Genomic DNA, 23578 nt, shown 5'->3' with positions numbered 1-23578 from the left:
TCCCCGAAGATCAGCGGGATGAGCTTATAGAGAGAAGAGGGCGACCCGTAGAAGACCTGACCCCACTTCATCTCAGCGAAGATGACCCAGCCAAAGTGGTCCAGCTCGGATCACTACTGAATAAAGATCAAAGGAGGCAGCTCGGAGTTTTCTTAAAAGCGAACGCCGATGTCTTCGCCTGGTCGGCTGCGGACATGTCGGGCATACCCCGACATATAGCTGAACACCAACTCCATGTGGACCCGGGTCGAAAACCAATCCGGCAGAAGAGAAGGAACTACGCACTTGATCGGCAGACGGCAATCAAAGAAGAGGTGGAGAAGCTTCGCCGATCAGGATTCATCCGAGAAGAGAAATTCCCGACCTGGTTGGCTAACGTCGTCATGGTCCCTAAACCGAACGGGAAGTGGAGAATGTGTGTCGACTACACCGACCTCAACAAGGCCTGCCCAAAAGACGAGTACCCACTACCTCGGATCGACCTCTTGATCGACGCCACGGCAGGTCACGAGATGCTGAGCTTCATGGATGCGTACTCCGGCTACAACCAAATCATGATGCATGAGGAGGACGAGTCGTACACGGCCTTCCGAACTGACCAAGAGAATTTCTGCTACAAGGTCATGCCGTTCGGATTGAAGAATGCCGGAGCGACATACCAGCGCCTCGTGAACTATATATTCCGCGAGCAGATCGGAAAGAACATGGAAGTCTACGTAGACGACATGTTGGTGAAAAGCTTGAAGGCCGAGCACCACTTGGCCGACCTGGAGGAAACCTTCAGCGTATTGAGGAAGAACCAGATGAAGCTGAATCCCGCCAAGTGTGCATTCGGCTTAACCTCGGGAAAGTTCCTCGGCTTCATGGTCTCTGTCAGAGGCATCGAGGCCAATCCGGCAAAAATCAGAGCCATCCAAGAGATGAGTCCTCCAAGGACGATCCGAGAAGTACAAAGGCTAAACGGACGCGTGGCGGCGTTGGCGCGATTCATGTCGAGATCGGGCGACAGGTGCTTACCATTCTTTAAGGCCCTAAAGAACATCCGGAACCCAAAAGATTTTATCTGGTCATCCGAATGTCAAGAAGCTTTTGAAGAGCTGAAGAAATATTTGGAGAACCCGCCTCTTCTCAGCCGACCTGAACCAAAAGAGGAACTTCAAGTATACTTAGCCGCCACTCCCGTAGCGGTCAGTGCGGTGTTGATCAGGGAAGAGAGTCGAACTCAAAGGCCGATATACTATATCAGCCATGTTCTTGTTGATGCCGAGACAAGGTATTCCAGGTTCGAGAAAGTTGCATTCGCCCTAATCACGGCTGCAAGGAAACTAAGGCCGTACTTCCAAGCCCATCCGATTGTGGTACTGACCGACCAGCCACTGAAAAAGATATTACACAAACCCGACGTTTGGGACGGCTGATTTCCGGCAGTGGAGCTAAGTGAATACGATATAAGCTATCGACCGAGGACGGCGATAAAAGGACAAGCCCTGGCCGACTTCATTGCGAATGCACGGGGCCCGAACATGAGGATAGAGAAGAAAAGACAGTCCAAGAGGTCGGGGCTACGGCCGACCCAATTTGGACAATGAATGTTGACGGCTCGAGCAATTCCGGAGGAAGCGGGGCCGGCCTAATTCTTGTAAGCCCCGAAGGCTTTCTTGTCCAATATGCCCTAAGGTTCAAGTTTCCCGCCTCAAACAATGAGGCCGAGTATGAAGCCCTTCTAGCTGGACTTCGAGTCAGCAAAGCTATGGGCATAAAGCGGCTGAAGGTGCGAGGAGACTCCCAACTCGTGGTCAACCAGGTCAACGGAGACTACGAGGCAAAAGACGAAAGGATGATAGCATACTTAGGTCGAGTCCGAGATCTGATCTCCGAGCTCGAACACTTCGAGATGACTCGAATACCGAGAGAAGAGAATGCCGCGGCGGACTCCTTATCTAGGTTGGCCGAGGCCGACCTCCAATATCTTAGCCGATCAGTATACATAGAAATATTGGAGAAGCCATCCTTACAAGACGAAAGCATAAAGCACATTGAAGAAGATGGGCCGACCTGGTTGGACCCCATTGTCAACTACTTGGAAAACGACCTGCTCCCGGGGAATCGAGACGAAGCAAGAAAGGTCAAGATCCGATCTTCCAAGTACTCGATGATCGATGGAGTACTCTACAAAAGGGCAATCTCGGCCCCTCTTCTCCGATGTCTGGGACCGAAGGGGGCCGAGTATGCACTAGCCGAGGTGCATGAGGGAATATGCGGGAGTCACATGGGCGGCCGAGCTCTTGCATACAAGATACTTCGGCAAGGATTCTATTGGCCGAGAATGTAGGAAGAGGCCATGAAATACGTGAAGACCTGTGAAAAGTGCCAACTGTTCGCGCCAATCCCAAGCCGACCAGCAACAAAATTAACCTCAATGCTGAGCCCAATCCCATTCGCTATGTGGGGAATGGACATTCTCGGGGATTTCACCCCAGCATCGGGAAATAGAAAATACGTAGTAGTGGCCATCGATTACTTCACCAAGTGGGTCGAGGCCGAGCCCCTTGCCACCATCACCGAGAAGAACATGGAAAAATTTTTTCGAGATAAGGTCATCTACCGGTTCGGGCTACCGAAGGTTCTCATCACTGATAATGGCGCGCAATTCAATAACCCTGCCTTCCGAGAATTCTGCGAACACTTCCACATTGACTTCCGACCCATCTCGGTCGCTCACCCACAAGCAAATGGACAAGTAGAAGTGTCCAACCGAACATTACTCGCCGGCATTAAGAGGAGGTTGGATGAGGCCAAGGGGAGATGGGTGGAAGAACTCCCAAGCGTCCTATGGGCATATCGGACGACTGTGAGAACTCCAACCGGGGAGAGTCCATTTCGCCTCGCTTATGGGACCGAAGCCCTCGCACCGGTTGAAGTTATGGCTTCATCATACCGAGTGCTCAACTTCGATGAGAAGACCTATGAAGATGGGCTGCGAGCCAATTTGGACTTCCTCGATGAAGTCCGAGAAAATGCCCTACTCCGAAACGCGGCGTACCAACAGAAGACGGCAAGCTATTATGACTCAAGAGTCAAGGAGCGGCATTTCCGCCAAGGGGACCTTGTTCTCAGAAAACTCAGTGCATCTCAGCCGAAGCAACAAGGAAAATTAGCGCCAAACTGGGAAGGCCCGTACATAGTCTCCAAGCAAATTCGCCCTGGCGCATATCGCTTGCAGACTCCGGGGGGCAAGAAGGTACCGAGACCTTGGAACTCGGAAAATTTGAAGAAGTTTTTTCAATAATTCAACATGATTGTATTCGGTTTCAGTTCCGACATTTGATTCAATAAAGCCTTTTCTCCAAAGAAACAACGTATTGTCAAGCTCCTAAGTCGGTCATAAGTCCGGTCTCATAGACCAGGCCGACATCAAAGACCGACCCTCATAGGTCGGCAGCCGAGTCATAAGACCGGTCCTCATAGACCAGGCCGACATTAAAGACCGACCCTCATATGTCGGCAGCCAAGTCATAAGTCCGGTCCTCATAGACCAGGCCGACATCAAAGACCGACCCTCATAGGTCGGCAGCCGAGTCATAAGACCGGTCCTCATAGACCAGGCCGACATTAAAGACCGACCCTCATATGTCGGCAGCCAAGTCATAAGACCGGTCCTCATAGACCAGGCCGACATCATAGACCGACCCTCATAGGTCGGCAGCCAAGTCATAAGACCGGTCCTCATAGACCAGGCTGACATCAAAGACCGACCCTCATAGGTCGGCAGCCCGGTCACAAGACCGGTCCTCATATTTCGACATCATAGACCGACCCTCACAGTCGGCAGCCAAATCATAAGACCGGTCCCCATAGACCAGGCCGACATCAAGGACCGACCATCACAGGTTGTCAGTCGGGTCGTAAGATCTGTACAAATAGGCATGGCCGACATCTCAAGGGCCGCCATTCTTATTTGGCCGAGCCTAACAAAGTACAAAAACTAAGCCAAGGCATTGGGCTCGGCCAGGAAGGATATTTGGCCATGCGTCCGCGTATGGGGCGAATTAAAGCAACTAAGGTGAGGATCACAGTGATCTCGGCGTGGCATGGTCGATACCGCCGACAACGGGGAACATGGATAAAAAAGAGACGAGTTCATAAGCTCGGCTAGGGAAACAACTCGTATATATATATATATATATTGAGGGCGCCGAGTTCAAATACTTAGATAAATTTCGACAAAGATAAATTGTTTATTCATTGAAAGCCGACGGATCGGCACGGTTACAAAAGAGGCAGCTCGGCCCCACAAAAAAAAAAAACAAAAACAAAAATTTTTACATCTCCGCCTCCTCGGCGTGGGACTTGGAGGCAGCCTCGGAAGCGTCCGCGGTGTTGGGCTCGGCGGCAGGGTCTTGAGGTTCAGCTACCAGAGGGACGACATCGGCCGAAGCAGGTGCCCCCAGGGGTTGAGCTTGGGTGACCTCGGCCCCCTCCTCATCTCCCACCTCCCCTGCAAAGGTAGTCGCATCGTCGTCAAAGCGGGAGAGATTGAGATCAGGATACGCGGCCTTGATCTCGGCCAAGAGCTCAGCTCGGCCTGCTTCAAAACCTTCGGCGAAGGGAGGCTTCCTGATCTCGTGGCAGATATTGGCGTACTCCTCCGAGTGGAGATAGTCGCTAATCGCCGCGCTCCGAGCCGTGGCCAGATTTTCCTTGGCCTTCTCCTTCACCTCGGCGAGCCGAGCCTGCAGGGCCCGGACTCTCTCTCTCTGCCTGGCCACCTCTGCCTGGGAGCTCTCCACCTCGGCCTCAGCAGCGGTGAGCTTCTCTTGGGTCTCCCGACGCCTCTGAACGGCATCCTGGGCGTCCTGATAAGCCTTCTTGCACTGGACGTCCAAGGAATAGTTCTCGGTCAGAAGCCGCTCGAAGCGGAGCATGGTCTCTACTGCTTTGGCGAACCCCTACAAAAAAGCATGAGAACAAAGGATCAGGATAAGCTACACATATCAGATCATAGGCAAGAGCCGACAAGGAAACTTACCATATTGAAGTCTTGAAATAGGGTTGAGAGGAGCTCGGGGTCGGACAGCGCCTCCAGCTTCTCCTTGTCGGCAGGGAGCCGATCGGCATCCAGCCACTCCTTGGCGTGAGCGGCCGACGCTGTGGGCCGAGTCCCCGGAAGAGGCGCCAGGTCGGCCTCACCGGGATGTTGTTGGCCGAAGCCCTCCCCAGCACGTATCGGGAGATGTTGGTGGGGGAGGCCACGGGCGGAAGGCCGCCACTTGTCAGGTTAACCGAGAGCTTCTGGCGTTTAATGTCTCTCGGCGGGCTCCTCTCGCCTTTTCGGCCTTTCCCCTTTCTCGGAGACACGGCCTGACCCGTGTTCTTCTCGGCCTCCAGGCCGACCACCGCATCCGAGGGTCCCGGCATCACCCCCTTTCCCTTGGAGGCCTTGGAAGACTCGCCCCGGGGTTTCTTTTCGGAATTCTTTTTCTTCCTGTCTGCGATGATCTCGGCCCGTAGCCGAGCTGTGTCCATTGGTGGAATGTGGCCGACCACTGCAAGAGAAACCGAAAACATAGGAAACGAGTCAGAAAAGGAAAGAAAACCAAGTTAAGTGAAGGGGTCGGCTCGGACCACAAAGACAGGCTCGGCAAAGGCTCCTACCGGGGTCATATGCCAACTCTGGAGAAACCCCTCGTCCTGAAGCTGGAGAACATCGAAGGGCGGACGCTGGGTGATAAGGTCGAGCGAGGTCATCTCGTTCTCGGTCAGGGGTAATACTCTATTGACATAATTAAGATTCATCTCCTTCCACTCGGTTCGGAGAGGACTGTTGGGAATGGAAGCAAAGAAGAAACGGGGCTTCCAGTATTTGTTGAATGTCGGCGTGCCGACCAGAAATTTGTGACCGCCTAGAGCCGCGCTCTTCCCTGATCGGCGGCAGAAGTAATACCACCCCTTCTCGGGAGACTTCTTCAGGAAGAAGAGCCGAGAGAAAAGTGCCACGCTAGCACCTCGGCCCATCTCACAGAACAGGGCGTAGAAGCCGTAGACGGCCAGCCAGGAGTTCGGCACCAGCTGACCAGGAGATAGGTGGAAGTGGTCCAAGATCTGTTCCACCAGGCTGAGAACGGGGAGCCGAAACCCGTACTTGAAGGGCGTCTCGTAAAGAGCCACCTCGCCGGGCCCGATGAAGCAGTGCCATCTCCCAGGTTAGGAACTCGAGTGAATGTCCTCGGGGATGCCGTAGGTCGTCCTCAGATAGTCGAGGTCGGCCTCCGTCATCGTGCTCGGAACAGTGCCGACACTACCCTCCTCGGGCTCAGGGGCGTCGGTAGACGAGCTGACCGAGCCAGCCCCCACCTCGGACGAATCTTCCTCACTTGACTCTTCATCGGATGAGGACGACCCGGAGTTCTCGGCCCGGACTGCAGCCGTGGATTGGGCCGCGTGATCAGACCCCATGGGTAACGGGGGCTCGGCCACCTCGGCCTGACGAAGCTCCACTACGTCGGGCTCATCTGATGTGGAGCCCAACAGGTCTATGGTGGGAGAGTGAATGGGGAGCTCTCGGGTCGGACTCGTGCCCTCTGCCGCCCTGTCGAGCAGTTCGCCCATAGGACTACTACAAACTGACATGCTGGGCGGAGAAGACTTACTGGTTGAGGAAGAGCTGAGCGGGAATGAAACGACAGCCGAGTTGATCACGAACGAAGCTTCGGCCGAGACGATCGCGGAAAACTTGCCGAGAAGCCTAACGAGATCTACCGAGTTGACGGACCCAAACTTGCCGAGAAGTCTGAGCAGACAAGCGACGAGATCAACCGAGGTGAAGGATTCAAACTTGCCGAGAAGTCAATAACTTAAAGCAGTGAAGAATGAATAGTTAGGAGTCACCTATTTATAATCGTTGGGTCCTACTGATCCAACGGTCGACCAGAGCTAAACATGATCCAACGGCCCGATCAAAGGACGTTTGAATTCCCGAGCCCGCCATAATGATCTGGCCGACGTGACACCGACGCCAACCGCGATCGTGCAGCGTGAAATCCGCGGCAATAAATAATCTCGGCCCAACCGCAATAATCTTCCCGACAAGCACCCAGGAAATTTCACTCATCGGCGCCGACCCGACACCTGATGAGTGGGGGGGCCTGTGATGAGGCATAAAACACCCCACCTGTCAGAGGCTGCCACGTGGTCGACCCGACCTCAATCCGAGAACCGAGTTTGGCCGAGAAGGAAGTTGGGCCGACCCAATATCTGAGAAGTTACCCGACCTGGCCTGTTTTGAGCGAGCTGGCCGGTGGCCGAGGCCGAGATTATACGGGTCAGCCACGGATTCCTAGCCGACCTCATGGCCGAGACCAACCTCCTCTCGGGCCGACCTCCATGGCCGACCCCACGGGCCGATCTCCATGGCCGACCCCACTGGCCGACCTCGTAGGCCGAGCCCTCCTCCATCGAGGCTCCCATAACACCCCCCCCGGGGATCTCCGGGCCACGTCAGCACATCCCGAGAGTCACGGGAGGAGGGTCGAACCACGATCCCAGCACAACACAGAATCACACTCTACATGGACTCTTACCTTAATAAGAGTCCGACCCGAAAATAACTCTCCACTCCGCTCTCTGCGGAGAACCTTCCGAAACAAGGACTCCTACCATACTAGGACTCTCCCAACCGTCTCATCTCCTCCTTATTCTATAAATACCCAGGTATGGAGCTCTATTCCACATCTTGCTTTGACTACGCAGTTACGCTGTCGCGTTGAAGACCTGACTTGAGCATCGGAGAGTCCTAGGCCGGAGCCACACCGGCCCTCTCGCGCTCATTGCTTGGTTTTTGCAGGTTCATCCACGGGCGAACCAAGCACCGGAGGTTTTCACACGCAACAGGTAGTATTGTAAATTTAATTCTAATGTTTTAGTACAAGGATAAAATAATCCTTTCACATCAATAACTAATAGCAGACTAACACCGTTACTGTAGAGGGGGTGATTTTAAGTTTTCCAAAAACCAAGGGGTGATCTGAGGTTTGTTTGAAAACCAGGGGGTGACGTATAATTTATCCTTTTTAATAAGTAGTATAGATAAGAAACTGAAACTAGAAGAATCTCTATAAATGGAAAATGCAGTAAGGAAAAGGTTCTGCACACGGACAATGTGCATAATCAATTAAATTCCACTTATTTTTACATTTCAAGGAACCAAATTGCATGTCCTCTCACATTTCACTGTTCAACCTGAATAATAAAATGTCATAAATATCCCCATATCGAAAGATTCGGCCTGGGAAAACCTCCTTCACCCTGGCTTTGATGAGATTTTCTCACCCATAATGAAGGTGTCATCCATTTGGGTTGTGTTGAGTCTGGCTGCAAATTCAGCACCTTGATGTAAATACAATATTTCTCCATGGTAATTTGGAGGAAGAGATTTACATGGGATAGCCAGAAAGTTCCAAAGTTAAGAGCAGTGAAGCACAAGCTTTGACCGATGCGAAGATGGATCCATGCCACGACCGGGTCGTCATTCATTCGAGGGAATTTTTATCCTCTCCTGTTACAGCACAGTGTTGTAACGCATCGTATGACGGCTGGAGAGACCATGTGCATCATGTGGGGCACACTGTGTCACGTGACCTCTGTAGCATCGCACGATGTGCTATAGCACCATGCTGTAACAGGAGAGGATGACAATTCCATTTGAGGTATTAGTAAATACCTCATAAGTTGAAAACAAAGCAGAGTCCTTTTCGGAATATATTATTTTTTTAAAGTAAGGTATTAGATACCTTTTGCCTTCTATTTTAGTTTTTCTTTGGACCTACTCCTTTTTAAAGCTAGCTTTTGCTAGTGTCACAAGAAACTTAGGGCATCATGATTACCGTAAATTTGAGAGGTCGTGAGTCCACTCACATGGAATCCATTCCTCCTGTAGGTCTCACAACGGATTTTATGTGAGTGTCCTTGCAGAGCCTTGAATGATATTTGTACAAGGACATGATCCAATCTCATACAAGTACCTTCCAAGGTCTTCTAGTTCCACTGATCACATGGAATCTAACCACTCCTGTGGATCCATGGATTCCATGTGAGTGGAACTGAAAGGCCTTGAACGGTACTTTTACAAATACACAGACAAATAATAAGTATTCTATTCCTAGACGTTCTTAGACAGTTCATTGGAGTCTTAATTATTCTTCATAAAGTTTCAATTGGAAAAGCAGGCTTATCGAGGCCGAATAGTATTGACACTTTAATGAATTGGAGAACCAAAAGATTCGTTCATGAACTCACCACGCAGTTGATGGGAAAGATTAGAAGCCTTACAAAAGAGGAAGCTTTTGAACCATCATGAATTATTATTTTAAAACCCTTTTGTTTATATCATAACTATTCATTGATGTGTTTCCTTTTTTGGTGGGAGGTGTGTTTCATTTTTTGGGTAGGACATGTGTTTCCTTGAATAGGTTATATTTTCAGAGTCCGGATCCTCTCCAGTGTCATTGAAGAGGATTTCTCTCTAACGTTCTCCTAAGATCATGTTTCATATTCATTCTAGCTGATTTAACTCCATGTTTCTTATTCTTTTTTCTTAGTTTATATTTTTCTTTTTCCCCTCCCTCTTTTATAGGAATCCATAAAACGTGATTAAAAAGGAAATAAGTAATTAAATCTAGAGTCTAATCTCAAATCTCTCTCTCTCTCTCATATCTTATGTGAAATAATCCGGTAACTCAGTTCATGGGCAGAGGTATTATCACATCGTGAGGTATCGATATCATATCACTCATATCGGGGCAATATGTAATGGTTTTAGTTGTGGCCGATCTTGATATTGTGCCAATATTGTATCGGTGATACGTTACGAACAAGGGGTAAAACAGTCAAATATCTTTTTTTAAAGGGAGATCACGGGTAATTTTGTCAGATACGACCGATCCTTGTCGTTATCATAGCGGTATTATATTGGTTTTGCAAGTGATTGATACATGATCCAATACCATGCAGTAAAACCATGGGTTCTAGTGATCGATAACGGTTTCTACCGATCCAAATCGGTTAGGTTCACCCCTGTTTCCTTCAAAAAAAAGTAGATTTTTTAATTTAATTTAAAATTTTACCCTTGTCTGTGTTGGTCCACTAAGATTGGATCGACAAGGAATCAATATTGGTCTCAACCGATATTGATGGGAATCAGTCGATCCGATACTAATTCTTCAAACTATGATCTTGATATTGTGTCAATACTGTATTGGTGAAATGGTATAGACAAAGGGTATAGTAGTAAAAAACCTATTTTTTTAAAAGAAAATCAGGGGGTAAACTTATTTGATACAACCGATCAGTGTCGATGCCATAGCGATATCGTATCTATTTTACAGGAGATCGATACCCAATACGTAGTGTTCATCAGAACCAATGTGAGTTGCAGGATTGTTTCACATAAGGAGAGAGAGAGAGAGAGAGAGAGAGAGAGAGAGAGAGAGAGAGAGAGATTTGAGAATAGATTAATCTGGATTTAATTACCTATGTCCTCTTCAATCACGTTTTATGGATTCCTTAAAAAGAGGGAGAGAGGAAAAAGAAAAATAGAAAAAAAAAAAAAAAAAAAAAAGATTGAGGAAATGGAATTAAGTCTTTGAGAATGGCTATGAAACGTGGCCTTAGGAGAGCGTTATTGGAGAGAAATCCTCTTCAACGACGCTGGAGAGGATCTGGACTCATATTTTCATCCCTCATTGCTTTTGTAAAGTGTTTATTCTTTTTGTCGTAATAAGCATAAAACTTACTTTGGCTTAATTGAAAAAACTGAGGTCTAGTAAACTCGGACCTGGCTAGCTCCTGTCCAACCATGGCGGGAGCTAGACCGTCCAACCCCTCTAAACGACAGCAAAAACAGGGGTGGGGTGGTCATTTCATAGGTGGGTCCTACCTGGGCCCCACATGTAAAATGACCACCCCACCACTTTTTTTATTGTCGTTTAGCAGGACTGGATTTTCTAGCTCCCGCCATGGCTAGACAAAATCCATTTCTAGCGAACTTAGTATACTGTGACAACTAAACTTTATTTTCTTTTAATTTTTTAACCCACAAGGGTGGATAGGACGAAACATTGTTGCTATTAGGGTTGTAGGAATGTTCCTGCTACCCGGTTCAGCACCAAAAAAAATGGTAGAATAAATAAAAGGTATTTTGGAAAATACTATAACTAGGAGGGTATTTGTGAACCCTAGGGTGGAAGTGAATCATTCTATTTCTTTGATTGTGTGAACCTAGGTAGCAGGAACATTCCTGCAACCTGGGTGACAGCAAAAATTTTTTTTTTTTTTTTTTTGGTGGGGGTGGGGGGGGAAGGGGGAGGGTTAGTACTGCACTGTAGAGTATGTAAAATTATCCATTTGTAATGCTACCATTTCTTTATTTTATTTTAGTTTTTTTTAGAGAGAGGGAGAGAGAAATTGAGTTCGATATGTATTCTTGGAATAGATCTATTTGAGGTTCATAATGCATTATGAGGCATATTTGGAAAATCGGGTTTTGACTAGGACGAGTCGCCTGAGTCGAGTCAGAATTTGGTAAACCTGATAAAAAATCGTGTAGACTTCCAGCAACAGGTTCCCCTACTGCACCTTGTTACGGCTTTGCTAACTCCAGTCAAGCAGTAGTAGACCTACCTTACAAGTAAACAAGCAACGGAAAAGCCCCGTTACAAGGGAAGGTTGGACTCGAGTGCCCATTTAGGCACCAATAGAACCCATCATTGATTTGGGATAGTGATAAGGTGAATACCCAGGTTAGGGTAAAAAATGACGAGATTGGATTATAAACCATACGAGTCATGACAAACTTAGTTAGTATAGTCATTTTTTAAAAGAGAAAAATATAGGGACACCCCCCTCAACTATGGCCCATTTTCATGTACACCCCCTCATCTATTGAGGGCATGTAAATTAGTCTATCAAATTAACTACCTTGTCAGGAATGCCTACAAAGGCCACTCTTTCGAAATGGATCCAGATTGACTCCTCATGTGCTTTTTGTGGAATTGGTGTTGAATCTTCATGGCACCTTTTCATATTTTCTGATTGGGTCAAATGCATCTGGGCTGCAGGACCTCTGAGATTAAGAACCGACTCACTGGGGTTTGACTATCTTAAGGCTTTTTCTTTGTTTTTTTATTCTCTTTTCCGGTTGGATAAACACTTGGTATCATGGGTTTTTGGTGTCATTTTAGTGACCTATTATTTTATTTGGATGGTAAGGAATCGCTGTGTCTACGGTACTCATCCCCCTGACCCTCGTTGGGTGCTTCAATGCACGCAAAACTGGATCATAGATCACAATTTACACCACCACCCCCTCTTTCTTCCCCAGCTGTAATAGATGATATTGACTCTTTCTCTCTTACTTCTTATGACTTTAAGTTGCCAGTGCTCAATTTCACTGTTCTGATCTATGCAGAATACTGCCCGACATGGTTAAACCTAGCAGGATGGTCCTATTTCTTTTTGATAGATGGCAGACTTAAATTTTTTGACACAGAAACTGTGAAAGCTGATGACGAGTTAATTACTGTCCTTTGCGATCCGTAGAGGTATCGACCACACTGCCAACATTGGATTGAAGATTAAAGCTATTTGGAGTAACAACAATTTCGTTGCCGATACGCTTCCATCTCCTACCAAATGCTTATGACCGTAGCCCTTATTTATAGACTGTTTATATATATCTGACCGTACTTAGGATATGACTTTTGTAAAAGATGGTAACCAATTTTGTATCAGTCTCGCTAAGAATATGACTAAGAATATTGTCTCTGGCCATATTGGTGATGTGTAGTTGTTTTATTTTGTTTTACTCATCAAAAAAAAATTAACTACCGTTTAGTTTTACACGTCAATACTCACCCAGTCAATTTTTTAAGATCAGATTGCCCAAATTAAAAGCTTGAAGAGGAGGGGTAAATACAACTCACGCCTTTGTTTTTTTTTCCTAGCCTGCCTAGGGTTGGACACATTTGCTCCTAGACGTGGCCTGGCCACATCGGTCTCTCCTGGACCACCCCCACTCCCATTTCTACTGTATAAATTGAAAAACATACCCTAAAATTCACCAGTTTCCGATTTTTAGTATTGGAAAAATAGAGAGATAGAGTCAAATAGCCGCCATCATAGACAATTCCGTTCCGTCCTTTTTCTGATAATTCAATTCAGTTCCGTCCGTCTAAACTTTCAAATACACAACGGAAAAAGCACAATCATCACAACGCAAAACAAGTGACTGTGATTAGGGGTGTCAACCGGTCGGGCTCGGTCGGGTTCGGTCGGGCCTAGCCGGGCCTCACCAATTGTGCAGGCTGCACCGTGTCTGACCATTTAAGTATTCGATCCGGGCCATGTCAGGCTTGATCGGGGTTCGGTCGGTGTCGGTCTTTAATCGGGTACTAAAATCGTGCTTTAATCGGGTCTTAACCGGGTTGTGGGCCTGTTTAACTCTTCATCGGGCCTTACCCGGTTCTTAATCGGGCCTTTACAGAATTAAATTCCTACTTCAAAAAATAAAGCGAAAAGAAATGGGTTTCCACCAAAACACATTCAAGACCCAAATCCAAACCCAATTTTTCAAACCATAATCTTTTCCTGAACTTATGTTTATTAGTTTCTACCAATAAAAAGGAAGAACTTATGTTTATTAGTTTTTATTTACTGATTTGTTTCTTTTTGTAATTATAATTAACTTAAATTTATGAAGTGCTTATGCTTATCAGCTCAATCATCATTGACGGTACTGGGTTCGTCCTGCTATTTGTTTTCTCTTTGGAGCAAGAACACCCCCAGCCCTTTTTGTATATGTCTGATTCTGATTCTATGAAATGAGAAGCTTAATGGAGAAGAATATAAACATTTTTTTGAGTTAAGGAAACCCATCAATTGAATTGCCCATTTAATTTGGGTTTAATGAGCTAATCATTTTAAGGAGTTAAATAGGAAAAGAGAGAGGGTTATCAGGTGGGCAAAATGGATTAATGGAGGGTGGTTTGCTTAAAGGGTCGGGCTAGGTCGGGCTGTAGCTGGGCGGGCTAGGTCGAGCTTGAAAACGGTCGGTCCGGTCGGACACCCGACGGGCTAGGACCCCACACCGGGACCGCCCTATTATTAAATGTGTCGGGCTTAAGCCCGACACATTTAAGAATCGATCCGGTCCGTGTCGGGCTTTAACCGGGCGGGCTCGATCGGGCCTGTCGGGCCGGGCCTGGAATTGACACCCCTAACTGTGACTACCACAACTATCAACAACAACAACGACACACAACCCAAGGAAACTAAGCAAAGGACAACATTTCATTGTTAAAAAAAAAAAAAAGAACTCAACAGTTGTTCCATCGATCCCTGATGTCCCTTTCAACTGTAACCACCGCCGGTCCCGGTCCCGGTGCCATAGCCGGTCTGAGTATGACCATCGCCCAGGCGAGGGTCATTGGGAGCCATGTTGGTGGTGCCGGTGCCGGTACCGGTCCCAGTGCCATAGCAGGTCTGAGTGTGGCCACCGCCCAGGCGAGGGTCATTAGGAACCATGTTGGTGGTGCCAGTCCCGGTGCCATAGCCGGTCTGAGTATGGTCACCGCCCAGGCGAGGGTCATTAGGAGCCATGTTAGTGGTGGTGGTTCCAATCGGGTGAGACCCAACCGCAGCTTCGTCCACCCGTCCATGTGGATGTCCGGTCATGCCATGTTTGTGCAATGGGACTGTTGTGGTTTGACCGGTGGTGGTAGTGGTAGTGGACTGTTGCTTCGCCGCCGCGTTATGCTGAAACACCGCCTGTTTGTTCAACTCGGCCTGCTCTATCTTCTCTTGCTTACGCTGAGTAGCCATGTCCTTCTCCACTGGGGTATGGACAGTCATCTTCTCCACCTTCTCTTGGACTGTGGCTTTCGTCTTGTCCATACCGGACTTCGCCGACGCTGCAATGTTTGATGCTGTTGCCTTCGCCGACTCCATCTTCGAGATAGAAATTAAGAGAGACTCTTAAAATTAATTTGAATTTCTGTTTCTGTTTCAATCTGTAACGATGATACTTGATAGGACAAGCAAATGGTACTGTATGTATATATAGAAGATACGGAGCTCTAGAGGGCTTGACACGTGGATGTTTTTACACGTGTTGGCTTCTGATGATGTTCTCGGCCACCGACATGGTTGATGATTTGTAATTTTGTGGATAAGGTTCTTTAATTTACCGCCTTGGTACTTGGCTATTCGCTATGGTGGGCTTTGAAGTTTCTGGGGGACACGTGTAGTATAGGTTGAATGGTGAGTACACGTGTGGGTTTATGATTGAATGGTGAATACAGTAATACACGTCTAGATTTATGATTGAGTGGTGAGTACATGTGTGGGTTTACGGTGAATTCAATTTGGGTGAGGCTTGAAAGTGAAACTAGTTGACAAAACTTGGGCCTTTGGTGCTTCTTTGATTGAATAAGTGGGCTAGGCTGGGCTGGGCTGGGCTGCTTTTAGGGTATCATTTTTTTGGTACGTTTAGGGTATCAATTAGAGCTGTTAAACGATCGATTTGATTTGGTTTTAATCAGTTTTTGGGTTTTGTATATATTGGATCAGACTTAAACCGGACTGATACAATACCTTTTGGTTTTATTTATCGGTTTCTTTAATGATCTCTTATCGGTTTATTATTTTTCCAGTCTCCATTTTTCATATATACAATAGGAAAAGGGGAAAGTATTCGTACATGGGAGATTCTCCCATCAACTCCATCAAATAGGGGTCCTAGGTATTTTTATGACATTTCAGGTTGGCATAAATGGTAATCTGACTGCCTTTAATGCAGGTCATGTACATAAACGATCGTGCATGAAAACTTTTGCCTTGGGAAAAATAGATGATATTGACTCTTTCTCTCTTACTTCTTATGACTTTAAGTTGCCAGTGCTCAATTTCACTGTTCTGATCTATGCAGAATACTACCCGACGGGGTTAAACCTAGTAGGATGGTCCTATTTCTTTTTGATAGATGGCAGACTTAAGTTTTTTGACGCAGAAACTGTGAAACCTGCTGACGAGTTAATTACTGTCTTTTTTGCGATCCGTAGAAGTATCGACTACGCTGCCAATATTGGATTGAAGATTAAAGCTGTTTGGAGTAACAACAATTTCGTTGCCAATACGCTTCCATCTCCTACCAAATGCTTATGACCGTGGCCCTTATTTATAGACTGTTTATATATGTCTGACCGTACTCAGAATATGACTTTTGTAAAAGATGGTAACCAATTTTATATCACTCTCGCTAGGAATATGGCTAAGAATACTGTCTCTGCCATATTGGTGATATGTAGTTGTTTATTTTGTTTTACTCATCAAAAACAAAAATTAACTACCGTTTAGTTTTACACGTCAATACTCACCCTGTCAATTTTTTAAGATCAGATTGCCTAAATTAAAAGTTTGAAGTGGAGTAAATACAACTCATGCCTTTGTTTTTTTTTCCCAGCCTGCCTAGGATTGGACACATTTGCTCCTAGACGTGGCCTGGCCACATCGGTCTCTCCTGGACCACCCCCACTCCCATTTCTACTGTATAACCGATTTTTAGTATAGTCAAATAGCCGCCATCACAGACAATTCCGTTCCGTCCTTTTTCTGATAATTCAATTCAATTCCGTCCGTCTAAACTTTCAAATACACAACGGAAAAAGCACAATCATCACAACGCAAAACAACTGACTGTGACTACCACAACTATCAACAACAACAACGACACACAACCCAAGGAAACTAAGCAAAGGACAACATTTCATTGTTAAAAAAAAAAAAGGAACTCAACACTTGTTCCATCGATCCCTGATGTCCCTTTCAACTGTAACCATCGCCAGTCCCAGTCCCGGTCCCGGTGCCATAGTCGGTCTGAGTATGACCACCGCCCAGGCGAAGGTCATTGGGAGCCATGTTGGTGGTGCCGGTACCGGTCCCAGTGCCATTGCCGGTCTGAGTGTGGCCACCGCCCAGGCGAGGGTCATTACGAACCATGTTGGTGGTGCCAGTCCCGGTGCCATAGCCAGTCTGAGTATGGTCACCGCCCAGGCGAGGGTCATTAGGAGCCATGTTAGTGGTGGTGGTTCCAATCTGGTGAGACCCAACCGCAGCTTCGTCCACCCGTCCATGTGGATGTCCGGTCATGCCATGTTTGTGCAATGGGACTGTTGTGGTTTGACCGGTGGTGGTAGTGGTAGTGGACTGTTGCTTCGCCGCCGCGTTATGCTGAAACACCACCTGTTTGTTCAACTCGGCCTGCTCTATCTTCTCTTGCTTACGCTGAGTAGCCATGTCCTTCTCCACTGGGGTATGGACAGTCATCTTCTCCACCTTCTCTTGGACTGTGGCTTTCGTCTTGTCCATACCGGACTTCGCCGACGCTGCAATGTTTGATGCTGTTGCCTTCGCCGACTCCATCTTCGAGATAGAAATTAAGAGAGACTCTTAAAATTAATTTGAATTTCTGTTTCTGTTTCTGTTTCAATCTGTAACGATGATACTTGATAGGACAAGCAAATGGTACTGTATGTATATATAGAAGATACGGAGCTCTAGAGGGCTTGACACGTGGATGTTTTTACACGTGTTGGCTTCTGATGATGTTCTCGGCCACCGACATGGTTGACGATTTGTAATTTTGTGGATAAGGTTCTTTAATTTACCGCCTTGGTACTTGGCTATTCGCTATGGTGGGCTTTGAAGTTTCTGGGGGACACGTGTAGTATAGGTTGAATGGTGAGTACACGTGTGGATTTATGATTGAATGGTGAATACAGTAATACACGTCTAGGTTTATGATTGAGTGGTGAGTACATGTGTGGGTTTACGGTGAATTCAATTTGGGTGAGGCTTGAAAGTGAAACTAGTTGACAAAACTTGGGCCTTTGGTGCTTTGATTGAATAAGTGGGCTAGGCTGGGCTGGGCTGGGCTGCTTTTAGGGTATCATTTTTTTGGTACGTTTAGGGTATCAATTAGAGCTGTTAAACGATCGATTTGATTTGGTTTTAATCAGTTTTTGGGTTTTGTATATATTGGATCAGACTTAAACCGGACTGATACAATACCTTTTGGTATTATTTATCGGTTTCTTTAATGATCTCTTATCGGTTTATTATTTTTCCAGTCTCCATTTTTCATATATACAATAGGAAAAGGGGAAAGTATTCGTACATGGGAGATTCTCCCATCAACTCCATCAAATAGGGGTCCTAGGTATTTTTATGACATTTCAGGTTGGCATAAATGGTAATCTGACTGCCTTTAATGCAGGTCATGTACATAAACGATCGTGCATGAAAACTTTTGCCTTGGGAAAAATATAATAACTATAGAATTCATAGAAATGTGTCAGTCTGAATGGCACATTTCTATGAATCTATATATACCCATGGGTAAGTTGTTCTTGGTCTTTTTTTAAAATTCAGCGATATCTTGTTCTTTCTTTCCTACGACCATCTCGGTTTTTTTTTTTTTTTTTTTTTTTTTTGTGGATTTCTTTTTCGAGGCAAATGGGAGGACAAATATTACCATGGAGAGTAGTAGTAAAAGTAGTTGCTTATCCAAGGTATCTGTGATGCTTATAGATCCCTATAATTCCAACAATCTTTATAATGGCATAATTTGATAGCGATGGATATTACTATGGATACTATTAGTGAAAGTAGCTCTAATGAATAATGCAATGTTATTGATTCTATGTCTTTAATACTTTTGAGGTGAGTCTTGAAGAGGAAACAAAGAGAAATGGATGTTTTTTTAGAAGGACTCGAGAATTCGGGAAATGAGGTTCCTTTAATTGGAAAAGTGTTTGGCTTTGCTGACCAAGTATATGATTTTTATAATTTGTACGCGAGAAAATGGGTTTAACATCTGAAAACAGCGAATAGAAAAAACACGAAAAAAGTATTATATATACAACTAAAAACATTTATATGCCCAAAAAATGGTCATTGACAAGTGGATAGTGGTACCCGTAATGTGAGAAAGAGTTTGGCCAATTACAAGAACTGGTTGTTATGCACAAATGGTGGTAAAACTAACAAAAGATTAGATATGGTTGGTTATTGAAAGTGAATGTGAGCACTAACATCCTCGATCTTACTGGATAATTCAGCGATATCACCTATACAAGGATTGATTGTTTATGTGTCAAAGTTGGAAGAATATGAAAATTTTGGATTTACAAAAGATGACTACAAATATTGTGTATCAAGCGTACTGGGAAGTTTAAAGAGGAAAATATTCAATTTGTATTGGAATATATAAACATTTAGATGGTTAAATGTTGTATCATAATGTGCAAGTTGACCTAGAAGATAAGATGACCATTTTTTTTTTATATGTGGATGCAAGTAAGTCCAAGATTACTTTTTCTTTTGTGATGATGTTTGATTTGATGCAACTTCAATGATGTCCAAGTATTATAAAAGATGGCTTGTCTATGATTGTGATCCATGGAATGAAATTGGACCGATTCATCTCCTCAATCCATGAAATGGAATTAGACCAAACCATCGTATACATCACCAGAGGACTATCATATCATGTCACGATCCGTGTCTAAGCACACGGGGCCACTGACACCATGTAATGTTCTTTTTTCCATAATTTTAATAAATTCGATTGGATTTCGATTTATACAAATCAAATTCGATTTTTCAAACTATCTAAAATTAAATGAAATATCCCCTTTTCAAAAATCAAAACCAAAACCAAAACCAAAAGCAAAGGATGGCCTTATTTACACCAGAGGGTTCGTGGCGAGGACCAGGGTGTGGTGGCATTCTTTGCAGTTTAATTAAAATCAAGTACACATCATTTTACTGTAGAATTGTTAAATACCCTTCTCTGCAGTTTAGTTGAAAACAAGAAGTACACATCATTCTACAGTAAAATAGTTTGTGTTTTAACTGTAAGCCCAACAAAATTTTCATCCTAAATGCAATTTTTCATCTCTCTTCCTCTCCCTCTCCCTCTCATATGAAGCAGAGAAAAAACAGAAACCAGATTGATGGAAAAGGATAGATTTTAGTTTCTCAACGAAATTCCAAGTAATAAGATCGTTATTCCATGGAAACCTCTGTAAAGACTAGGCAGTATTTGAAATGCATTCTAGGTCGAATTCACATTCGGGATGATCAAATAATTTATTAAATCAACTTAAAATACATTCCAAAAATGCATAAACTGATCAACTCGATTTACTCTTCTGGACAACCAATTAAAAATAACGACCAAATCCTGTCTATATAAGCATCATATAATTTTAAACACAAAAACAACCTTCAAGCACAACAAACTGAACATAAAACTGTGACTACCCACCACAACCAACCTACTAAACATAACCTAAACAAACGAAGCAGCAGACGAGACAAAACATTTTATTCCATCAAACCCTAATAATATGTCTCTTTCAAGTAGTATAAGCACCGCCAGTGCCAGTTCCGGTTCCGGTGTGGGTGTAGCCACCACCCAGGCGAGGGTCATAATTAGCAGCTGGGTTGGTATTGGTGGTGGTGGTGGTCATCCCAGGCGGATGAGACCCCATCATCACTGATTCGTGTGTATGCCCAGTGGTGCCGTGTCCGTGCATTCCAGACATTGGGTTGAGTCCGGTTGTTGTCGTGTGACCGGTGGTGGTGGTGGTGGTTTGTTGTTGTCTCGACGCCGCGTTATGATCACGCACCGCTTGCTTGTTCAACTCGGCTTGGTCGATCTTCTCCTGCTTACGATGGGTAGCCATGTCTTTCTCTATTGGGTTATGGGTCGCCATCTTCTCCACCTTCTCTTCGACCGTTGCTTTCGTCTTGTCCATGCCGGCCTTTGCCGACGCTGCTATGTTTGACGCTGCTTCCTTCGCCGATTGCATCTTCTCCAATTAAACGAGACTATATGACTTAAAGAGAGAAATAGATAAGCGAGTGAGACTGAGATTAATAGAATTGCTTGGTTGGACATGAAACCGTTACTGCTTCAAATATATAGACGAAGTAGAGCAATGGAGAGATTGACACGTGGAAATAGGTGACACGTGTGTTTCAGACACGGTTGTTGATTAGTTATTTCGGTAGAGATAAGTTATTTTAACTGTTTCCTGGTACGTGGCTGTTAGCTAGGGTTGGTGACTGGGTGTATATAGCAGTTTCATGAGGACACGTGGTAACACGTGTCGAAATATTAAGTACATATGTAGGTTTATGGTCTAGTCGTCGCATATGTTTTGGATCTTTATGGCGAATTTTGTTGGCCGTAGAGGTGTCAATTGATCGGTTTAGTCCGGTTTTGGTCTGGTATTAGACCAAATTGAAACCAAACAATTAAGATGGTTAAGAGAACCTCATAAAAGACTGAATCGAAACTAAACAATTTCTTAATTGTTTGAAAAAAGTATAATCGTTTTAATAAGCGGTTCGGTTTGATTTCAAACCGTTTACAAACAGTTAAACCAATCGCTAAATGGAACCATTTATTAACCAGCTTGGTATCGATTACTACACTCTTCATCAAATCTTTTATACATAAAATATGGGAAAAAGTTTTCTGTCCGGGAGTGTGGCCTACGCTAGCACTCCCATGAGTCTATCTCTCTCCTACTCATGTGAAAAGACATCTCTGCCCCCTTGTTTTAAGGAGGAGAGAGATAGACACATGGGAGTGCTGGCTTAGGCCACACTCCCGGACAAAGAACTTTCTCCCATAAAATATATATTAAAATAATAAGAAAACAAGTTTTTTTTATAATGTTTTTATCGGGTTTTCTAGTTTTGGTTCGGTTTTCAGTTTCAGCCATTCTTCCCCCGATGAATCTTTATTCTCTCCTGTCCATTGCCCGGACAGGACCGTACTATCCCCTCACATGGGGGTGCGAAATGACGACCTAACCCCCTGCTCGAACACATTGCCCGGGCGAGGTTAGGTCACCATTTCGTGCCCCCATGTGATGGGACAGCACGGTCCTGTCTGAGCAGCGGATAGGAGAGGAAAAAAATTCCCATCTCAGTCTGGTCCAATTTGACTTCTGCCCATTTCATAAAAACCCAAACTGAAACCAAACCAATAAGTTTTAGTTCGCTCTGATTTTTCTGGCCAGTCTAACTGGTTCGGGTTGGAAATTGACACCCATACTAGTTCAGGCTTGCTTTCCTAAGACTAGTATAAATAATTGGGCTGAACTTGGAATTAATTTTCGTATTTCATGAATATGATTCAGATTGGAGGAAGCTAAGAGATCCAGGGGTAGGTCTAAAATGAATAATAAGGTTCGAACCGGCAGTTTCAGCTTAGGAACAGAAACCAAATTTATAACCTACATTCCATAATCCAATTTAATTGGTTCGGTTTGACTTATTTGGTTCAATTGCAGTTTTGAGTTCGGTACCAATTACAATTTGACACATCTACTTGTTAGGCTGGTTTAACACAGCCAACAGAGAGATCCTGGAAACCAAGTGAGACAATCAAGAATCTGATTTGGAAACTGCACCAGGAAATGAACACACTTCATGGCATTCTTAAAATCTAATGAAAAGACAACAATGAATAACTGCAATGAGTGACATCCATGTAAGGAAATTCCCAGACCCTTATAATCTCAAGTATTTTGTGTCCATCTAATGTATCTATTATGGTAATTTTATATCAACTCTAATATTATTTTGTTTATGGAAAAAGGCTGGGTATGCTAGCGGTATATCGTAAGTTACCACCCTATGTGTCTTTCTCTTTCTTCCTCCCTTTGAGAGATAAGGGAAAATTTTCAAAGTAGGGAAGAGAGGATAGACACATTGGGTGCTAGCTTACGGTATACCACTATCATTCTCATCCCTCTCCCTTTGTTTATTATACCTGTCGTTGTAGCGATATAGATTGTATGATTACTCTTGCTTCCGTTGGAATATTAACTCTTTGAATGCTACCACTTATGTATAAGGGATATTTTAAGGAATTGAGTTTTCCTTCAAACAGGGTGACAAGAGAATCTACATTATTTCACCTATGTATATCATAGTCAGAAGACTTGCCCGAGTTATAACCTAGTCTTCCGGTTTGGATCGGGCTCAATCATGTCGGACTAGGCTGTTTTGACCGGTTCGATTTAGGTTTTGACACATTTAGTCAAGGTTATGAAAATTGGATCTAATTGGTCAATGTTTACTCCAAACCATTGGCTGGAATCGATCTCAAAAATCCTAGAACTGACTCCTCAAATTTGAAAATCCAATGATCCTGTGAGGAAAGCCCTAAAATTGGCTAGATTGGAACATCTAGAATCAAGATCGATCATGGTCGATTCCAATCCAATTCGATTTTTTAAACAACGGAGGGAGAGTTCCAAGGAAAGAATAGGAAGTATGATTTCACTATGTTTCTAACCAAAAATGGGAGTTTTTCACAAGAATCACCCGACCACTAGTTCGGATAGGGATAGAGGCTTGGCCCAGTCCATAGTGGACCTTTATCCCCTGCAACTCCCTGTCCGGTCCAGTTCCCCTAGTGCCCCTAACAAGGGGCGCGATGACC

At 44.9% G+C, this 23578-nt stretch overlaps 2 protein-coding genes and 1 long non-coding RNA gene across 3 annotated transcripts; 1 reads left to right on the top strand and 2 right to left on the bottom strand.

The window, feature by feature from the left end:
• The first annotated feature begins 5720 nt into the window (after positions 1–5720).
• On the top strand, positions 5721–15024 carry LOC122642894. Its single transcript, XR_006330124.1, has 3 exons — positions 5721–5733; positions 14444–14446; positions 14901–15024. It is a non-coding gene; the product is annotated as an uncharacterized LOC122642894 (long non-coding RNA).
• Positions 15025–16875: 1851 nt separating this feature from the next.
• On the bottom strand, positions 16876–17472 carry LOC122642269 (late embryogenesis abundant protein 46-like). Its single transcript, XM_043835711.1, has one exon. It carries the CDS (start codon positions 17470–17472, stop codon positions 16876–16878), a length of 597 nt encoding a protein of 198 aa, XP_043691646.1.
• A 2999-nt stretch (positions 17473–20471) lies between these two features.
• LOC122642268 (11 kDa late embryogenesis abundant protein-like) lies at positions 20472–20927 on the bottom strand. The gene has a single exon (XM_043835710.1). It carries the CDS (start codon positions 20925–20927, stop codon positions 20472–20474), a length of 456 nt encoding a protein of 151 aa, XP_043691645.1.
• Positions 20928–23578: the final 2651 nt, after the last annotated feature.

Source organism: Telopea speciosissima, chromosome 10 (assembly GCF_018873765.1).
Source record: "Telopea speciosissima isolate NSW1024214 ecotype Mountain lineage chromosome 10, Tspe_v1, whole genome shotgun sequence".
In the NCBI taxonomy this organism is placed as follows: domain Eukaryota; kingdom Viridiplantae; phylum Streptophyta; class Magnoliopsida; order Proteales; family Proteaceae; genus Telopea; species Telopea speciosissima.
The sequence above is the reverse complement of the archived record's forward strand: the minus strand, read 5'-3'. Positions and strand labels throughout refer to the sequence as shown.